The sequence below is a fragment of the Pocillopora damicornis genome, chromosome 2 (assembly GCF_964200805.1).
Source record: "Pocillopora damicornis chromosome 2, jaPocDami1.2, whole genome shotgun sequence".
NCBI classification, from domain to species: Eukaryota; Metazoa; Cnidaria; class Anthozoa; order Scleractinia; family Pocilloporidae; genus Pocillopora; species Pocillopora damicornis.
Genome location: NC_142671.1, coordinates 4,391,483 through 4,412,105, shown reverse-complemented (window position 1 = coordinate 4,412,105; position 20,623 = coordinate 4,391,483). Strand labels below are relative to the sequence as shown.

General features: G+C 37.1%; 2 protein-coding genes across 6 annotated transcripts; one reads left to right on the top strand and one right to left on the bottom strand.

Annotated features, from left to right (window-relative positions):
• The first annotated feature begins 3,451 nt into the window (after nucleotides 1–3,451).
• LOC113683193 (fibroblast growth factor receptor 2-like) lies at nucleotides 3,452–19,381 on the top strand. Of its 5 annotated transcripts, XR_016183888.1 has the most exons (15): nucleotides 3,452–3,633; nucleotides 4,612–4,772; nucleotides 4,934–5,257; nucleotides 6,221–6,535; nucleotides 7,063–7,211; nucleotides 7,483–8,068; nucleotides 8,346–8,456; nucleotides 8,673–8,848; nucleotides 8,958–9,080; nucleotides 9,350–9,420; nucleotides 10,309–10,349; nucleotides 10,755–10,854; nucleotides 11,119–11,218; nucleotides 15,730–17,560; nucleotides 18,155–19,381. XR_016183888.1 is itself a non-coding variant. In XM_089197173.1 (14 exons), exons 2-14 carry the CDS (start codon nucleotides 4,646–4,648, stop codon nucleotides 15,877–15,879), a joined length of 2,373 nt encoding a protein of 790 aa, XP_089053299.1. In that variant the 5' UTR covers nucleotides 3,452–3,633; nucleotides 4,612–4,645; the 3' UTR covers nucleotides 15,880–19,381. The 5 variants fall into 5 exon arrangements, 4 of the variants coding, with proteins under 4 accessions (XP_089053299.1, XP_089053302.1, XP_089053300.1 ...); XM_089197173.1 differs by having other exon boundaries at nucleotides 15,730–19,381; XM_089197176.1 differs by lacking the exon at nucleotides 18,155–19,381 and having other exon boundaries at nucleotides 3,453–3,633; nucleotides 10,755–10,795; nucleotides 15,730–15,864.
• LOC149049612 (ficolin-2-like) lies at nucleotides 17,072–18,866 on the bottom strand. The gene is made up of 3 exons (XM_089198416.1): nucleotides 18,770–18,866; nucleotides 18,043–18,429; nucleotides 17,072–17,328 (listed from the first exon to the last, which is right to left on the bottom strand). The coding sequence occupies exons 1-3, from the start codon at nucleotides 18,864–18,866 to the stop codon at nucleotides 17,072–17,074; spliced, it is 741 nt and encodes a 246-aa protein (XP_089054542.1).
• Nucleotides 19,382–20,623: the final 1,242 nt, after the last annotated feature.

Sequence of the window (20,623 nt, the reverse complement as noted above, 5' to 3'; positions counted from 1 at the left end):
CAAAAAGGGAAATTGAGTGGCAAAACTTCAAGGCATTGAAGGCACATTTTAACCTGTCGGAACAGGAAATACAATAGAGAAAAGTAAACAAAAGATTCAAAAGCAAAATAAAGGTATTGGCTTTCCTACAATTATTTTCCTTTTATTGTACAGAAAATTTCTTAAAGAAACAAAGTTTCAAATTGTTTAATGCACGTTCCAACCTGCTTCAGCCAAGAAAAACATCAAGAATTTACAAGACAAGTACAGACACAGGAATTCCTTGGTATCAACGTGCAATTGCATCTTGTTCTAGATCTTTGACAGCAATCGTCATATTAGCCTAACCCAGCAATTTTTTCGGCGCTCTTTTTCAATTTGAGATTAGAAATTTTCAACTTACAAATATATTTGAGCTAACTTGGCAAGTAAATAAAATTGTTTTCCGAAAAGTTAATTCTGTTATTTTGTTCATGTTACTTTAGTTAAAGGGTTGTTAGCATGGTCTTTTTAACAAAAAAATTAAGAAAGAATTATGGTCTGTCAATCCCATGAGTTGGGAGACATCCGGTTTAGCAAGCAGACGCTTTTTTCCCCACTATGCCCAGGATGCAAATGTATTAAATGAATAACGATATCAATCTTAAAATGAATCATATCCTTTACCCTGCAGTCGATTTAGAACGTTTTCAGCTCTAAAGCATCCGATCCCAGATATTAACCGATAGCCGTGAATTGGCCAAGGTTTTGAACCGCAAGCCGTATAAGCCGTCACCCCGTTGACACCCTCTAATTTCTCTCTTTTTGTATTGATCCGAATGAGCTAACACATTTACGAGCATATTTTTGGGCCAAATGAAGGCTATTGTGTTTCTTATCCTTCAAATATTTCTGCAACGCGCGCGAAAAATTTACGAACAGCTTACTTTTCATAGTGTCAAAATAGATAACTATGTCAACATAAAATGAATTTTTTCAGGCCTTATTTCCACTACCGCTCAGGTAGTGGAAATTACTGCGAAGATCGCTTCCATATTCACGTCTTTATCGCCAGTTCACATATACGGTTTTCATTTATTTTTCTCACAGAGGGTACGGCAACTAATCCTGCAATATGGTTGGCTCTTAGTGTCGTCCGGATCTTCCCATCTCTGCCCACGAGCACGGTAACGCTTTCGTGAGTTTCCTAGAACACACTTAGCTTTGTTGCCGTTTTTCTTAAATATATCTATTTTTTCGCCGGCTGGGCAGTATGTTCAAGCAAAGTATTTTATAAGTCAATCAAGTCGATTAATAACTTATTATTCCTCTCTTTTCTTTCTCTCAAATCACTATGTTTGCCAGCAAGAACTTGTTCTCGAAATGAATTTTTGGTAGCAAATGTGTCTTTAAAGGAGTTGACACGTGGCCTAAGATAAGTTTACGGTTAACTTTAATCCTTCTCAAAACGTAACTCAGAGAGTTAAAATTTTGAGATACTTGTGTTTGCAACGATGTCACAATAGCCTCTACGGGCTTGCGCAGTGCGATAAGAACTTATATCTTGGATGCATGCGCACGAGTAAGGTTATGCATTTTTGCAATGGTCATCTTACAGTCACATTGAAATCGTTGTGTTCAATTGAATAAATCGATGGAACTTTCATTCATTTGATATCTAAATTCTCTCAAACAATTTTTGGAACGGTGAGCAAAGTTTTCAGTCTTGTAAAAACACGACAAATACTCTCTCGGTAAGTCTTCGCAAGTTTGTTCACTTTCATCATTTGTACAGTAACTGCATAACAAAAACCGAATTAATTCAAGGAAAAAGAGCCGCATTAAATTCCCCTTGGGTCTAGTTAAAATTTCTCATTTGATTTTGGTGTTTTTGAGAAAAGAGGTCAGATTTACATGCGCCATTGCAGCAAACAAACGAGCAAACTCCCGCAACTTCAAAACTTATCGATTAAGTTACCTACAATAACTTTCTTTGCCATTTACTGTCTGAGCAGAGGTACTCTTCGTACACTTATTATCAATGGAAGTGAATAATAATTTCCGTAAGAACATTGAATGTGTTTGAAAGAAAAATCGTCGTGAGAGTCATTAAACTTGAGTTTGTTTGCCAAACCGTAGTATCGTTTGTCTGAATTTTTTTTCTTACGCGCTCTCTAATTGACATGTGTCAGATTGTGACATGTACTTGTTAAAAAAAAAAAAGTTTGTACGGAAGCCTTCTGAATCACCTTTATCTGTTACATAAATAAAAAATTTTCAATGAAACCTCTCTGTTTAATTTGCATTACCTCTCTTTCTACTGTCATTTACTTACTAAAAAATTGTTCAGTTTAAAGAGGACCTTGCCATTATTACAGCCTAAATCATTCGGGTTCTTTTGCAAGTATTTCGTTCAGTCTTAGAAAAATACAAAAATGCTATCCACCAGCCTAGGTCGGTCCGTATTGCAAAAAAACGTGCCGAGGGTGGTAGTAAAGACCTCGGGCACAGTTTTTCCCAATACGGACCTCTCAGCTGGCGAATAACATTCATTTATTCATCACTTCATGGGTTTGTTCGGAACCAAAATAACGACAAGCTCCCAGTTTGCCTGTAAGCTCAGTTGGTAGAGCATTGCATCGTTATCGCAGAGGTCATGGGTTCAAATTCCCGTGCAGTTTTTTAGGCCTTATTTCCACTACTGCTTAAGTAGTGTTCATTAGCACAAAGATCGCTTTCATATTCACGATGTCAACATTACGATGAATTATCATCTTTACGCCGAAGGCGATTTATAGCATTTTTTACCTTGAAGCAACCAATCCCAGAAGTTTATTTTCAATCATCTTATCAAAACAGAAAATTTGTCACTACTTTTATGGAGAGTTTCTTTGAACTCCATTTTATTGAGATTGATTCCTTGATTAAATATGAGGCAAACGTTAAAAAGCCGCCATTTTGAAATTCGTGTTCGTTCTTGTTAACTCCTCGAAAAAATGAGTCATTCGAAGTGTTTCTTTGTAAGGCAATAAAACCGACGGAAAGAAAAGTTTGGTTAGGATAAAAACCCTCACGACCCTTTATAATTTTATCTGCTTTAAGAGCATGTCAGCTAAGTAGAAACCCCAAATGTTGAAAACTAACTGCCGGGGGATAATGATCGATGTGCAAAGTTCCCGCCAAAACAGCTTGGCTCTTCTGTAAAATCTGCGAAAAGGACCATTTATTTGATCATAATTATGTTTTATCCAAAATTTTTTATGAACTTATAGAAATAAAAAGTCGCATTCGGTGTCACAAAATTATTCATAAGTCTGGCCAGTTTAGATGCCTCATGACGCACGATAAGCTATATCATTTATACGTTTTTTTTTGGGTCATAAATTTTAAACTTGGGTTGCAATTAGGAAGATATGTCTATCGCAGTTGCTACCAAACCTTGAGAATCATTTAACACACTCTTACATGTTTAATGGACATAAATGGAGGCCTAAATGGTCTCTTAGCATGGCCTAGGTTGAAATATAGCTTCAAGGTATACTATTGGATCGAAAAAGATCTACATTGTGACATATGTAGGCAAAAACACCTGTTTCCTTTATGTTTATTCCAACGTAAGAAAGTTGAATATATTCACATTTCGTCTTGTCTGCTGTGGCAAGCAAAAGACTGGAGGTGGGTTGAATGATCTTTTTCTCATAACGACTTTCACAATTTATTAATTTTTTTAATTTTAAAATACTTTATGCTCGCGAAAACTCACCGAAGCTGTCTCCAAGTGCCAAAACTCATGGAGATTCGGCAATTTGAGTGATCCGTGAGAAGCTTCACATTTCTTCAAAAGAAGAACATCTTAAGCTTTTGCAAGACTCACTTAAATTATTCTGTGGGAAATGACTTTTTGTCAAAAATAAAAATTAAAAAATCAACAACAATCATAAAAATATAACAAGGTAAGTGAATGAGGTTTTCTCATTTCTTTAACGTTTTTCCCTTCAGTCTTTTATGAAAAATTCTCACCTGCTGTTTTCATGAGGCTTTACTCAGATCTTCAATTTACATTCAGGTCAGGTTTCGTGAGCATCGGTTGCGTAGGAAACAAGATATGACATTTTACGTGAGACAACTTATAAGCCATCTGGTTGTCTTTTTTGTTCATTGCATCTTCTTGGTCACAAAACATCGACTTTCTGAGATAAGGTCTCATGCTTCTATTCTTTTAAGCTTTTTGGACCAGTTGGAGAAAATAATGGGATTATTTTTGCTCGGTTAATAGAAATAGCAACTGCTATCACGGCCTCTTTAAAATTGACTCATATGCCAAAATGCATACAATAATAATGATGATAATAATAGTTATAATAATAATAATAATAATGATGATGATAGCTATCATTATGATGATGATGGTAAAAGTAATGATAATAAGTCTGATAATAGTAATAATGATAAAGCCACATCCTCAAAAGCAGGTTTAACCCTCTCCCTCGCCTATCATTTTGCACTTCGGCTCATTTTCCCTATGGAAGTTTGGTAATAACTTGACAATTAATCTGTTGATGAAGAGAAAAGTTTCCATCACCTGCTGCCCGCTTTGGTTTTAAAAAAGACGTTTTACATCATGCCATAGCAAACAGACGATTTTACATTTAGGTAACTGTTTTATGAGGAAGTGGACGAACATTTAATGACCAGAATGCTAAACACACATTGGCTTGGAAACGCTGGCAACTTCTTCATGCTGTTTCTTGTTACCAGTGCTATAAGCAACCTTTCATCCGAGGAAATGAGCAACAGATGCAATAGTAAAACTGGTTAGTAGCAACTGCATTTTTGTTTACAAATCTTAAGTTACATACTTGATCCACAAATAAATTTTTGTAATGAATTTATTGATTGAATCATCGTTATGATTGATTTAGGTTACCTCGAGGATTACGCATTTAATCAATTTTTTTTTAACTTTTACGTCTAGTGATACCTGAAATGGATATCTTCTCAAGTCCGCCAAACCGCACATTAAGAGTAGGTGCAGATATTAACTTGACTTGCATAGCGTGGCCAAGGAAGGACCACCAGCTATATCCTAGGAAATGGACCAAGTATATTCAGTGGTATGATCCTCAGGGTAGCCCAGTTGGAGACAAATGCCTGCAGAGTACACCAAGAGTCAAAGAGCTACACTGCATATTAATGCTCAAGAGGTTGACTATGGAACAGTTTGGAAACTACACTTGTGAGGCTCAGAATGATTATGGGGGATATTGCACGCAAAAAGTTGTCGAAATTGAGCTGCAAGGTAGGCAAAACGTATAAAGTAATCTCCTCGAGAAGCAATAAAGCAAGAGATGGCATGAGTTAAATTGTATGATAAGGTATTGTTTGTGAGCACACATTTGCGTAGAAATTTCATAATAAAGTAAATTAGCAAATGTGGTGCCAGCATAAAGCTCATTCTAATTTGCTGATTTTTAATCATACTGCCTGGCCACAGTCAAAGTTCTATAGTGATAATTAGAAGAGGAATAAATTTCATTTTCGAAACAGCATTACACTTGATGAGTAATACGGAATGATTCATTGCTTACGAAACCCACGAGTTATCTCACGGCCTGCTCTAAAAACTTTCATCTGTTTATTTCTCTAATTCGCTCTCGCCTTACGAAAAAAATCGCATATCTTCTTTATAATAGCGTATAAACTGAAAATAAAGCAACATTTTCCCAAATGGTACCCGTACCATACTGGGATTTCTTTTTCATTTTCTCACAACCCCGCCATTTAAATCAGCTTCTTGAAAATATTTCATATTAAATATAACACTGAGGTAAAGTGGAAAACGTGGTAACAAGCGGTTTGCGCACTGATTTGTGCGTACTAAAAATTGCTGCGTATTGGTATTTATCTTCCATGGACTAGCTACCAGACCTAAGAGAAGTCAAAGTGCTCTTTGTTGGTTGGTGCTAATAACCTCTAGATGGAAAACACTAAAGTGTGCACTTTTTCGTGGATAAGTAACATGGAGAGAAGAAAGAGAGAAGCATGAGCAAAATCGATAGGACATGATAGAACTTCTATAAGGCGTGGGCTTACTATTTCCAGATGTCTTTACCGTGACGAAGCTCTTTTTATCCCTTTAGCGTTTTCCTTAATTACCTACCTTCCCTGCTTTACTTACTCCTTATTCACTGACGGCTTCTCAAAATTTTGCTTTCTTTCTTCAAAAAAAATATCCATCGTCATCTGAAATTGCCGGTGTAAGCTTCCCTGGCACCAGAAATTGTTGAGGATCCTAAGAACCAAACTGTTGACGCTGGTTTCAACGCAACCTTTGACTGCGCCGCCAAAGGTTATCCCATGCCGTCTATCACATGGATAAAGAACGATGACGCACTTGCTGTACAATCTAACAACTGGACTAAAGTAGCTGAGATTTTCCTCGACGACGAGCAAATTCATAGCCAGCTGGTAATAAAGGGTGTAAAGAGGGAAGATGATGGGAAATATTACTGCTTTGCAAATAACAGCGCGGGAGAAAAAGCATCAAAGCCGGCATTCTTGTCCACAAAGGATCTAGGTGAGACATATGCTCTGTTTCTTATCTTGGCATTAAATCTTATTGTGAAACGACAATTTCTTCTGGGAAGGTTATGAAAGTACTTGAAAGAAATGCTTTCAAAAGGCACTTATAGGAAGTGTTTTAGAACAGTTCAATTGAATACTGGTCACATGTATCACGAAGAGCAGCGCTGGGGAAATAGCTTCCAAATCTCACGTTCCTGTTCATTAAAAGTTGGGTGAGGTTGCATGTTGATATAACGCTTTGCATTCATTTTCCTCGTGGGGCAATCATGTAGCAGAACTCAGTATGAGATTTTACTCGATCTAAATTGAAGAAAAACATCATTTTTACCAACTAAGAAATTAAATAAAAGTGGAAATTTAATATTTCCTCGCTTTATGCAAATCGTAGCTGGCTGATAATCAGGTTTCAGTTTCTCACGCTATGAGAAAAAACGACCAGCAGCACCATATGATGCGCTCGATAGGTCCATCCAGTGTTATCTCACTGTTTTTTTAAATTGTTCTTCTTATTTCGACAAGCTTCTTCAACTACAGCACCGCCAATAAAGGAACAACGACGTTCTGTTCCCCTGCTTACTACGCTTGGAGTGTGTGGTGGTGCAATAATTGCATTCATGGGCGGATGCATTATGGCGTTTTTGTATCGACGTGCAAGAAGAAATCATGAGGTAGCACTTATTATTACAATTGAACTTCATAGCAACTAAAAGTTAACCTGATCAAACGCCCACAAAACTGTTTTTCCAATTATAAATAATAATCCAACCATTAATCGCTGTTAAATAAAATTCGCAAGAATACTCAAAGTGGAGAATAAACTATTCTTTTTGTTCTGAGAATTTAGGCCTTTCGATCGTCAGGGCACTAACGTAACGATGTCTAACACCTTAAAACTGCTTTCAATTGAATATGTTGCACTTCTGTCTGTATCAACATCAGGGAAATGGAGGTGCGGAAGAGATCTATGTGGCCTGCATAGACAACAAAGATTTGGCTGAGGTGATACTAAACGATATAAATGCTGATACGGAAGAAAGTGAGCTTTTAGAGGTAAATACTGTCACTTCGTCGTTAGTTGTTGAAAATAGCAATATGCAGCTAAACAAGAAAAAGCATACGCATGACGACTGGAGAGTTGAATCGATACCGAGAGTATCGTCCGAGGAAAGGACTCCGACTCCACTAGATGTCGGAGATAAACATTTCCCAAATTCCATCTTTGATCAAAAAGGCTATGCAGAAGAGTTGTTTAACTCACGAAATGGTCATCAAAGTGCCGAAGAAGGCTGTAGTCACTGTGATGTCAACATTATTTCGTATCAAGACAGTGGGATGGAAAGTGACAAAGATAGCGACGAAATACAAACATCTCTCTTCATTGAGATAGAGGAGAGCGAAAAAGACCGAGGTACTCTCGAAGTACTCGATGAGGTACTAGGTGAAGGAGAATATGGAATCGTTTACAAAGGTCGCTATGGTGAAAGGAATGGCAGCACTACTGATGTTGCAGTAAAGAAGTTGAAAGGTATGCATAAGGGTCTTATCCTATTGGCTTAATTATTTTCTCAGTTATTATTTTCTCGGTAGTGTGGGCGGATAACGAATATAATGCGATTATACGTACTTTTTGGACAATTGTATGTTACCCAATTACAATCTGAATTCTTTAACGTAATTTCTGTAGCAAGGTGTTTAGATTGGCAGAGTATTCTCAGTATTCTTCGTTTTCTTTGCATTCTACGTACAACACAACGTGACCAACTTATGAATAATTATCACATTTGTCTATCATTTTATTTTAGGTAATGCATGCACACTTGCGAAAGCCGCGTTACTGAATGAGATAAGAACGTTGAAACAGGCTGGACGACATCTCAACATTGTCAACCTAATTGGAACATGGGTTCAAGGAGGTGAGGTTTATTTCAACTATCCAAATAACATTCTTACTAATCTACGAAAAAAAGGATATCCTGGTTATATTTGCATGCAAAACTGTTGCGGCCAACCCACAGTACTCCCTAACGTGTATGCTGGTAGTTGGTTTGAGGCTACTTTCTCACGTCGTCGAGTTCCCATCAATTTGCATCAGCAAATTTGCTCCTGATAGCCAACTTTTCTTTCCTCAGAGACAATTCTTGTCGTCACCGAATTGGTCCATGGTGGTAGCCTTGAAAGCTTTTTGAGGTGCAAGGGTGACGGAAGTAACGAATATGCGAATGTACACTGTAAGCTGAATGACCGACAGCTGCTCAAAATTGCTCTACAGGTGGCCCTCGGAATGAACCATTTAGAAGAGCAGAAGGTTAGCCAGATCTTTTCCTAACGAAGCTCTTGATGATATTTTAACTCAGTTATTTGCTTTCCGATAATATTTGCACGATAGAGAATCGATAAGGCAACTTTTTTTTTAGTGCATTCACCGCGACCTTACCGCGAGAAATGTTTTAATCGGTCCAAACATGGTGGCAAAAGTCGGAGACTTTGGATTAGCAAGGGAAATCACAGAGGATGGATTATACATCAAAACCTCATATGTAAGTATCGTATCATTAATTGTTACTTTTCCAGCTCCTTTTACCAATACTGGCTGTATTAAATTCTTTCACTCTAAACCAGACAGACAAATGGCCCCATATATATCCTGCCACAATTTATTTGGATTACCTTATTTATGATATGGTGTAACTAACATTCAACCAAACGGATAGAAAATCCTCAGGTTGGCGTAGTGACTCGTTGGCTTGTTAATTCCAGTTTATACAAGTTAATGTTAGAAGATCATGCACAACTCCCATTTTCACAGGGTAAAGTTCCATGGAGATGGTCGTCTTTAGAATCTCTGCGAGATCGAGTTTATACATCCAAGAGCGATGTGTAAGTGACACGAAAAGTAGTATACAAAGTTGTTATACACCCGATGCAAACGTAGAGTATCTTGGAACAAAACCGTTGTAGGATTTTTCCAAGTCAGGTTTGATCGCTTTGTCTGAAAAGCCATCGTCAAAAATAAGTAGTGTTCGGTGCCAAAGCATGATAATTAATGACTCTCAGACACTTTCAACTATAATTGTTAGTGGTCGTTGTTGTTTTTTGTTTGTTTGTTTGTTTTCAGCTGTACATTTTCAAATAGAATAGGAAGGACGGCAAGTTTTAAGCTCGGTAAAAAAATTCCTATCCCCATGAGGAATCGAACCTCAGCCCTGGGTTACGACCCATCGGGAATTTTTTCTTTGTCCCACGCTCTTGATAAGACCATAAACCTTTCTATATTTTCTTAACACGTGCACCCTAAAACAAAGGGTTCTAATTAATGAAAACCGCTAAACAGCCACTTTTTAGATGTGGCCAAAAATGCGTGAAAATGCATTCCTCTTCTAATGCAGCAGCGCAATACTCCGAGGAAAGGGTAATCTAACCTGGTTTCACTACTAATAACGAAGAAAATTAATAATTGTAACGATGTTGAGCAGGGATTTTGTATACCAAAATTACAACAATTATAAAAAAAGAAAGCAATCAAGAGTGACAAACCTTGAATGACTTAATTTTCCCGCGAAACGTTTGAATAATCCGAAAGTTCCACAATGCTACGCGAAGCTCTTCAACTTGTAATCACAATATTAATTTTAGACAAATTCGTTCCCATGTCAATCAAACGTCAGAAAGTACAAACTGAACTAAAGGTAAGTCATGAATCGTTACTTTTTAGCTATCAATGTGTTTTTTGTCTTGTTTTGCTTTGTTTTTTTCGCCCGTTTGTAGGTGGTCGTTTGGCATACTACTTTGGGAAATGGCAACTTATGGTAAGTCACTAAATATTTGATGAAATAGAAATGCCAATATAAAAGTGAGTGCTGATGATGGGAAATGGGATGGGATGACGCGTACAAATTCACATCGGTTGAAGAGTTCCGAAAAACTTTGTTTTATAGCCTGGGAGAGGTTTTTTGAAGGGGAAAAAATTAGGCAATTTTTTGGAGATTAATTAAATAGTATGCCATTCCATAAGTCAATGGATCAAAAGGGATTAATTTAATAAGTTTAAATATTCTAGGAACAACATTATCAGGTTTCCTTTGCAATTTTGAGCTTACTGGCTATATGTCAACAGATGTGTCAGAGGGAGAGACAGCTTAAAACTCTATAATCAATTAAGGTCAAGTTACTTTTATTAAGCAAACTCTCTTATTAGTTATTTTGCTTATCAGGTGACTCACCATACCCTGACATCCCAACACCACTTGCCTTGGTAAGTCGGCTTTCTACGGGCTACCGGATGTCACGTCCTCATCAATGCTCGGAAGAACTGTGAGCTTCTCGATCATTTTCAAGCATGTGTTTTTATACGTTTACATTTATTCCATCAGTTAACAATTTCAACATTATTCAATTTGTTAGAAGTATTTTACCCGGGAGAGGAATTAGTAAAGGGTTTGTGCCATCTTAGATTTGGAATTCCATCTAGTTTATATGTCGCTGTTAGATGCTCTGCAGTTTCGCTGTGTTCAGATTGAGTGAGTTAAATGAATAAATAGCTGCAAAAAATTAATGAATGCTGCAACGTATTTGTAGATATACGCTGATGAGATCTTGTTGGAACGAAGATCCTTTGATGAGACCTTCGTTTGCTGACATCGTAGATCAGCTGGCATACTTCTTGCGAGAAGTAAAGGTGAGTGAAATTAAATTTAGACAATTCCTAAGCTCTTCCTTCCATTCTTTCCGATTTCTATCAGTTAAGTACTAAATTAATTCGATTCGATAAGATTACATAAAAAGATCTTTAAGTGTTCAAATGAGTAGACTTACAATAATTTAGAGAAGAGTCATATGAGACCAACGAAGCAGCGACAAATTTTGAAACACTCTCCCTTGTACAAATGGCGAAGTATATTATATTCATAGCCAAATTGCTCCCAAAAGGAAGATAACATAAGTAGAAGCATTACTCAGATAAAAGATTGGTCAAATTACTGAATTGTTCAAACGGTGTATCACTGCTTGTCTAGTTAGCAGTATCTCATGAGTTTTCTTATACCTCTTTTTCATTTGCCGCCTTGTTACTATTGTTTTTACTATCTGCTCTTATTATATGATTATCATATATTTATTCCATTACTAAGCTTCACTCGTGCATCTAACCTGAAATATCTTCTTCTCTTTGATTCATCAATTTCAGAGGATATATATTAACATCACTGAGGATGAAATTAGTGGCAGTTTTGAAGTGAACTAGAGTCAAAGCATGCTTATGTAGAAAGACTATGTTCATAACCCGAGTGATATTTTAGTTCACAACGTAAAACTAACTTCAGTTGTGTCACTTTCAGTTTTTTACATTATAATAATCTGATAAGCGACAGCGCTTAAAGTCATAGGATTTTAGTCACAATCATATAATCATAGAATCTTTCGTCTTGTAGAATTTACAAACTATGCTGTTAAAGAAAGATCTTATCCGTCTTGTTGAGAGATACAAAGAAGGAAATAAATACTTATATCCCCAAAAAGGAATAAATATCCAGCCCTCTGATTTTTTATATAAATGAACTCATCATTGCAGAAATAATTGAACTATATCGCAGAAAATTGTTCCTTTTTAAAATTGTTTTACCGTTCTGCAAGCGAAGTATCGTACCGTAATTTCGCTATTTTTGTATTTATCCTGATTTTTGTTGTGCAATTGTTTTTGGAGCTAAAAACGTGTTTTTTTTTTTTCTTAAAGCTTCCAAAATTATATAACATCCATTAAGAAATGCACTGCTTTGGTGCACTGAATAAACAATAGCCGTCATTTAGCGCGAAAATACGCATAGGTTTTTGTTGGCAGACATTATCTGTTCCGAGATGCGAACAGTTTTCCGAGAGTAAAGCTCGAGGATACTGCGAGCTTCGGTAAATCGTGGTATTGCGGTCTCAGTACATTCTAGTGCCAGTTAAAGTGGAATACTTGTGAAAAGAGATTCCACATTAAATGACACTAGTTTGTAGTCTGTACAGGTATCTGTACAGTCTTGGCGTTGTCGGTGGATCGTGGTTTACGCCTGGACCTGTGGTTCGGCGATTTTAGTATTGTAATCAGGTACTTGGAAAAATGGTTTCAGTATTGTATAAGGGACGGGAAGAGATGTTTCTTACTCAGTTGTCCTCCGGTTCAATTCGCCTTTGTTCTTTGTTGCGTAGCAACAAGTTCTCTTTTGCAACAACAAGACGACTGAACGTGCCTGTACTGGACATCAACAGGAAGTGACACGACTGCTTCACAAGAAAGAACAGGGACGAAACAAACCAGACGAAAACGGGATAATGGAGGAACTTACAATAATAAATCCTTGAAACTTTCAATACACGAGAATCTCAAGATTTCAAGGAAACAAGTCAGGAATCGTTAAAAAACGGCGATCAGACATATAAAGCTTTGATGACTCTGGGACCCAGAGGGGTATGGGATAAAAATCAACTTTCAAATATCGAAGGATCTTTTTCAATTTAGGGGCTTGTTTAAAATACAGTTCGGTAGTTTCTTTGTAGAGGACAAGTAATTAAAGTTGAGATGTGACCGTAACGTATACAAGATAAATTATTATTTGTAACCTGATCTTCGTACGTCAGTTTCTGGTGATTAAACCTGGAACAAAAATGTTCAGCTCTGTTTTATGAACTGGAATGGGCATAAAAAAGAAAGCTGCAATGGAAGGTTTTCCAAAGAGAATGTTTCACCCCTACGGATTCTGGTTAAGCGCGAAACCTCTGAACTGTAAGGTAAGATTTCGCATTTTTTTTTTGTCAGTTCTTGTAATTCTTTTATCATTTTTTTAATTGCACGTGGTGGTTAGTGCAAGAAGGAACATTACTAAAAACTTGTCAGTTCATGAAATTAAAAAAACAAAAAAAAAACAAAACAATTAAAAACAAGCTTATTACGATTTCGTGAGAGCCAGTCGGATTTCTTTCATCATCAGACCTTTTTCTTCTGATAATTGATTTGCTAGATACTTTAATTGAAAGTCTGGCTCGATTATGATCGAAAGGTAACAAATAGGAATCATATTTAATATAACTATCGGTAGTCGATCAAAATTCGTGTTGATATCTTCAGTCTCTAAAAAAATTCGCAAAAGACTATCTCGATCTCATTCTTTCACCGGCAGTCATTTTTTCAGTTACCGCGTTCACCAATAAAATGTTTTTAGGGTAATACATTCTTCTATAACTAAAATATCTTTAATTTGCTTATTATTAACTTGGCGAGTTAATCATCACTTTCCGAGCATATTTTTGGCTAAAAAGGAACATACAGCGTAAACTCCATCTAAAACTAAGTCGAAAATTGATACAACAAGAACTCCTTTTTCTCAATTCTGGAACGAAGTAATTCCAAGATCTTCTCAGTGACTTTCAGGTTGTTTGAGTAAGTACAACTCTTCTGCACATAAACTTCTGTTTGCCCGTGTGCAACATTGAAACATTCCTTTTCAACCGTTTAGCCGGTCAAAATGTTGGAGAGAAGATCGTCAGAAAGACAACAAACGTGAAAAGAGTCCTCTAACACAATATTTTGGTTTTAAGTTTTGTTTTACAATGCGTGAATTGCGATTGGTTTCGATGATATGATCCAAAAGCAATGTTTTTTTGTCCACTTTTCAATTAGGCTGTTAGAGACAATCACTGTAAGCGTACCTTAGAAATCCAAGCGAAAATGAACGCGAATTGGCCGCCCGGATCCAGAAACCGTAATTGGATAAATGTCTTCATCCTCTCGGTCAGAATAATAGTTTTCTGAGTCCGTGTCATATTGGTCTGCACATGTTCGCACCTGAGCAACTGCCACCTCAACAAATGTGACATCTGTCACGTTCCCACCTTCCGAAGTAGCTTGAACCCTCCTTTGTCGCTACTGAGCCCTACTGGTTGATCTCCAGTGTTAAAGTCGTTCCCTAGTTCCGCCAACAAGTCCACTTTGATGGAATCTTGTTGCTTCGTGTAGACGGCCAGTGGTATAGCCCCTGCTTTGTCTTTGGTTGTTTCTTCCTGAACCGTCCTTCGCCTCAACGAACGATACTTCTCCACAAATTCTTTCATAGCACATTCAGTCTCGGTGTTGATCTCTTCTGAAGGTAGACGTCGCATAGAGGTAAAATTTACGAACTTCTTGCTGGTCAGAGGGACAGGATAGTAGGATTTTTCATGAGTAAAATAATTGGCTGCCCATTTTGTTACTCTCTTCACCGACTCCTTGGTAATCATTCCAAAGTCTTGGGAAAACTGCAATGTGGTGATGGTCTCATGCTTAAAATGGGAAACTGCGCGTATGTTCACAACTGTTGTGAATAATGAGCACAATACATCTTCAAGATAATCATTGTTAATTGAAGCCATACTGTTGTGCAGGCGGTACATTCCTTCTTCGAGAAGCTTAAGTGAGACTTGAGTTTTATTAGACACAGTTCCTTCGGGGCCGTTGGTTGCTGTGGTTTCCCTTAACCTGTGCCGTTTTTTCACTTCAGAAACGGTATAACCGATATGTAACATATGACCTTGATATGGATGGTCCATGCGGTAATTCTAAACGAGATATGACACTCTGATGTACTCCTGCTGATAGTTAATAAAAAAACGTACTTTTATTGGACAAAATAAATCAACTGTCCTTACTTTACAGCCAGTTTTTAGGATATTTCGGCGATTTGGTCTTTTGTCAGATGTCAGTAGAAGCCCACCACCAATGTTAGTTGTCACTCAGATTTTAAACGATTTGTCAGTTCTCAGTTAAAATTTTTCAGTAGTCAGTTAACCCTATCCTAACCCTCGACTAAGGTGCTCAGCAACACAGCCACCGAAGCTTTACGTTCTGCCGAAACTACACAAACCTGGTTTCCCGATGAGATCTTTTGTTTCTTTCTGTGGTTCTCCTACACACCAACCATCCAAGTATCTGACGACAATATCATAGCCGCTGACCGACAAATCCAGACGGCTGCAATTCACCGAGGACTTTATTAACGCCACCAAGACTGTACAAATACCTGACAACTACAAACTAGTGTCATTTGATGTGAAATTAATTTTACAAGTATTTCACTTAAAATGGCACTAGAATGTATTGATACTGCAATCCCACGTTCTACCGACCCTCTACCACTACTGACATAATGGACTTACGGAACTTTTGCTTACTTTCAGTACAAAGTCAAACACTACAAACAGTACCGTGATTGTAAAGAGACAACGACAAACAGAGGAAGAGAAAACGAACGGTTTGTAAAGTCAATTAAAATGACTGCCACGCATCCTATATCGAAGAGACTGACAGAAACCTCACAACAAGACTGACTGAGCACAAGCGAGCGACGAGGAAAGGTGATGTCAACAATCACATCGCTGAACATCATGGACTGATGACTGATCTGGTTTACAAACTTAGAAGACTCCCTCAACAAGTGTCAACCACCAGAAGCACCATGCAAACGACTGATTTACGAAATTCACATTAAAAACGAACAACCGACTTACACCACTTGAGTTTTGCAGCCAAAAACACCCGGGCAAAACTGACTAATCAGTTTATAATAACCGGACTTAGAACATTCGACTGACAACAACTATTCACTTGACACTGATGATGAAACCTCAGTCACCACTACCGACAACAATCCTTCTCCGGACTACACTCATCTGGACGATCACAATACACTTTTTCAAGTTACCCTCAGGTTCTGTTTGCTGCATGGGATGCTTACTTACAGTGTTCTCTTGGTGGATCATAACTCCTATCACTCTGACTACATTTTTTCCCAGAAAGGAAAGAATGGTGAAGGTATGTGGCTAACACGTTCAAATAATTTATATGCTGAGTCCATGCTTAAGTATTTACTTCATCATAAATTACACTAGCTGTGACTTAAATACAACGAATCATCCTGTCTCTTTAGGATGGGTGTCGACCTGTTATGTTCTGGTAAAAGAAGACCTGAGCCCTTTTTAAAAAGAAGTTCATAAAAGCACTTAAAACCTTTATCAGTACAAATTAGCATAATTTCGTGTAAGTACAGTTTTCCTCGTCTCTGTTAATTGTTGTATTTCAACGAATTACACAATATATTCCTTGTGTCTGATTGGTGACCGAAATTTTTATATGTCCGCTGTGCGCAACGTGGAAAAAGATATCAAGTGTTCCTCCGACTGCCCGAATACAAAGTTTCAGCGCGTATGACAGTAATGTTAAAATAACAGGTGTGTGGTATTTTGGCGGGGAAAAAACCCTCTTTTCACTTGGAGACGCGTCACGATTTCGAAGAGTAAGAAAATATGAAGGGCACACAATACGCACTAACCAATAAGATATGTCTGTAGACAAGAATGGTTTCACGGCTCAGTTGGTGTGGCTTAGTTGTTCCATAACCTTCTCCGCACTTTGGTTCAACATACTTCGCACATCCAGTGAGTTACACAAAAATTAAATAATACATTGCAAATACATTTTATTGTTAACTTTTCAAACACGGTTTCGTAAAGTTTTCATAAATTATTCTCCTGGGCAATCCGGCTTGATCTTCATTTCAGCTTTGGTCATGAGTGCATCTGGGTTTTCACCCCAGGTATCCCATCTCAAACCATTCTTTTGGTTGTAGTTTCCATTGAGGTTCGAGTTACCACAGGTACATGGATCGTTTGAAAACCACCAAGCGCCAAATGATTTAGTGCAGTTTGGGTTACATTTTATTTTATCTATTGTTGAAAATTGGGCGTGGTTATTGCTATCAAAAGAATCCGTGGCATCTCCTTCTCGGAGAGAGACAAAGAAAAAGTATATGATTAACGTAATTTAGTAAAATAATAATCATTTATAGAATTATTTTCTCATAAATGTTTAAAAGCACTTTACAGATTTTTTTTTTTTTTTTTTTTTTTTTTTAATCTTAAGTCTCATATTATCGGATATCCTTGAGGGTCTACATAATGATCCGTATTGGCTTTCTTTACGCGGCATACAGGGGCTTCAAGAAAATTTGTGGTAAGTGAACATCCAATAAAAACATCGGCTGTCTATCTAAAGGCAAGTTGCCAATTGCACAGTCGCCAGTCTGTTACTTACGTATGAGCAGTTATCCTAGTGTTTGTGTTTGTGTTTGCTGAATATAACTTATCAACATCGTACCTATCAACTTCACCTTAATCATCATTTCGACTGTCACATCATTTTTAACCATTCAATATCTCCTCGCCTCAAAGTCTAGCTGGTTTATTGATTTATTAATTTAGACACTACTTCAGTCCATGGATCATAATAATTATGACCTACCACAAAAAAATATATTTTGAAGTCCCTCCGATGATCAAAGTGCACGACTGCATCAATTGCCTTATTTTTAAGATGTAACATACCGTTCAAAATTCAGTAAGGGTAATTTTCGATGTAAAACATCTAGCTTATGAACTGATTTTTTCCTTCACTTTAAACTAATCATAGTAATTATGAACTAGCAAATAACTTACCCGAAGACATCCTACCAATGATCAAGGAATAATTTTTCAATTCCGATTCAACTGCGAACAAGTCATATTCGGCGTAAGGTTTATAAATTGCCTGATTTGTTTCAAATTCCAGATCTACTCGTAGCTTGTTTTTTGTTCTCCAAGTGAGGCGGTTTATCTTGTCCAGGCCCAGCCAATGCTCACCACTCTTGTTACCAAAGCCATGCTTGTAGTCGCACCAAGTACGATTAAAATCGACAGATCCGTCCAGTCTCCTCTGGATCACTGCCCATCCACCACCAGCCGTGCTCTGGTTACAGTACACATCAAAGGCACCTAAACCATCAGGATCAATCGTATAGACACCACTGGTTCTATTACCAGCCATAAAAAGCTCAGCACAATTAGCTGTTGAATGAAAGATTCACATGATAAGTTAAACTGAAAAAAAAAAGCAATAAAAAAATGACCTAGTTAAAGTTGATTTTAATCCAGGCAAAAACCAGATGTTAAGCTTAAGAAACAAAAAAGCAGTCATTCGAAAATTAATGACGAGAATGATGATAAGACAAAAAACCAAAGGAAAACCAAGTTCATACACATTAAAATCCCTATTACCGTGGTTGCACAGAAACTCTACTCAGCTGAACACAGGACGAGAATTGACGCCATAACGTCAACCTCGCTTACTGCACTTCAAGAAAAATAATAAATTTTGAGTATGGAAAAAGAATAACCTGGCACAAACCTTTAAATAATGTGACGGGATGAGCCAAAGTCTGACTCTCAGAAACCAACGCGATGAACAAAAAGATTCGGAAAGAACATGGGAAAATACGAGACATTGTACGAAAGTTAAATTCAACTTAGACTTGAACCTCTAAAAGAAGCGAGAATGCTAAGTTATAAGCTAGAACTGCAGCAGTCAACTGAATTTATACTCCCCGATGGTAGCCCTATGGAAGAGCATTTTTCAGTTCAGAGCTAACGACCTATTTTCGTAGAGCAGGAAATTTTTTGAAATTTAAATCGCTTCTAACTTAGAAGTTCAAGGATGTTGTGTTTTTTTTTTTTTTTCAGAAACGTCATGCGGAGGCCTAAAGGAAGGAAAGAAAACAGCCCACGCCTTTAATCTTCCCTATTTACAGCAATTAGTGCAAGAAATAAACATTTTTCTCCTAAAATTCATCGCTGTTTCGTTTTTAAACATGAATACATATATAATGAGTTAATACAAATTATTTTGTTTCACTTCAATTTATTAAATAGTTTTTCAGCCTTGAACGAATTTTGCGCATTTTCATGCACTTTCATTGTAATAAACATCTATCCTTGAAGGTTTAAGTCAGCAGTTTTAGAAAAGCGTGTTGCACGAAGCCTGATAGGCCAGGTTTGCCTATTGTTCTTTGATGTAAAGCGAGTTTTCTTTAATATTTTCCTCTTTATAGGTAATGAATAGAAGGAAAGAAGAAGTTAAGTTCATCCGCTACACTTAGTATCAGGATCAACAATGCAACGGAATATATGCGTTCACATTCTTCATAAATTTAATCAAACTCTATTAGTGCATTTTTTCATAGCTATGATGATGATGATGATGATGATGATGATATTGATTATCATTTGAACTTAAAATCCCTAAGACTAAATTTACAGAGGTTGATGGCTTTCAAATGTTATTGTTGTTTTGTCTTTCTTATGGGATTAATTATTTGGTTTTGACGTTACCCATGTTCAAAATAGCGGGGCGAGAACTTCAACCTTGGAAAGAAAAAAGGAAGTGAAACTCGTCAGGGCCCAATATGAAACACCAGCTGCTTCTAAGGTTGAGTCTTAGTAGGCGAGCGCTTCATGCTTAAGGGAAGCGAACGGTCGATTCAAGGAAGTATTCAAGGAAGTAAAACACATCTTATCCTGTTTGATTAGTCAGTTTAACGGTAAACTTCAAAGCGTTCTCAAGGACTGATTATTCCGCAAAAAGTTGTAATGCGTGGGTTGAGCAAGCGGAGATCACGAAGCTTTTTTCTCGTTTTTGTTATCGACGAGATTAGGCTTTAATAAACGGCGCCTCTATGATTTTTGTAAGAACTCTCCCTGATGCAAACTGGGTTTTTCACACACTTCTGCATAGATCAGAACTTCTAGAAAACGAGAAACAGATACAACACGTAGTAAACAACTGTTGATCCTCTACATCTGAATAAGCTAAGGTAAAATAGGGAAAGTTGAACAATTCATTTAAAACGAAAAACTATCGAATGAATGATGAATTTAATCAAATATTTTTTATAATCCCAAATCAAAATAGAAAGAATATATATATATATATATATATATATATATATATATATATATATATACGTATGGTTGCACGTGACAAAAACGTTTGCAGATTGAATTGCAAAGACCATATGCAATTTTTTGACCTTACTCAAATATCGTTAGCGAACCGGAAATTATCGGTAAAATCAACAAACAAAACAGGAAAAAAAAACCTCGGCAAAGGCTTCATTTAACGAAGAGGTAAATCTACTGGTAGCTAAAAGCGAAATTCCTACTCTGATTTCTGAGCCGTAAGGTATTTGAAAACTTACCAAGCCGT

Bases quoted from the DNA above. Each gene is read 5' to 3' on its own strand.
- LOC149049612 (XM_089198416.1), bottom strand. From the start codon at position 18,866: ATGTCTCGTATTTTCCCATGTTCTTTCCGAATCTTTTTGTTCATCGCG. The intron at 18,430-18,769 runs GTTTGTGCCAGG...TTCATTCAACAG, and splicing joins TCCCGTCACATTATTTAAAG to CTAATTGTGCTGAGCTTTTT. The intron at 17,329-18,042 runs GTAAGTTATTTG...CTCTCCGAGAAG, and splicing joins CATTGGTAGGATGTCTTCGG to GAGATGCCACGGATTCTTTT.
- LOC113683193 (XM_089197173.1), top strand. From the start codon at position 4,646: ATGACCAGAATGCTAAACACACATTGGCTTGGAAACGCTGGCAACTTC. The intron at 7,212-7,482 runs GTAGCACTTATT...TATCAACATCAG, and splicing joins GTGCAAGAAGAAATCATGAG to GGAAATGGAGGTGCGGAAGA. The intron at 11,219-15,729 runs GTGAGTGAAATT...GCTTACTTTCAG, and splicing joins ACTTCTTGCGAGAAGTAAAG to TACAAAGTCAAACACTACAA.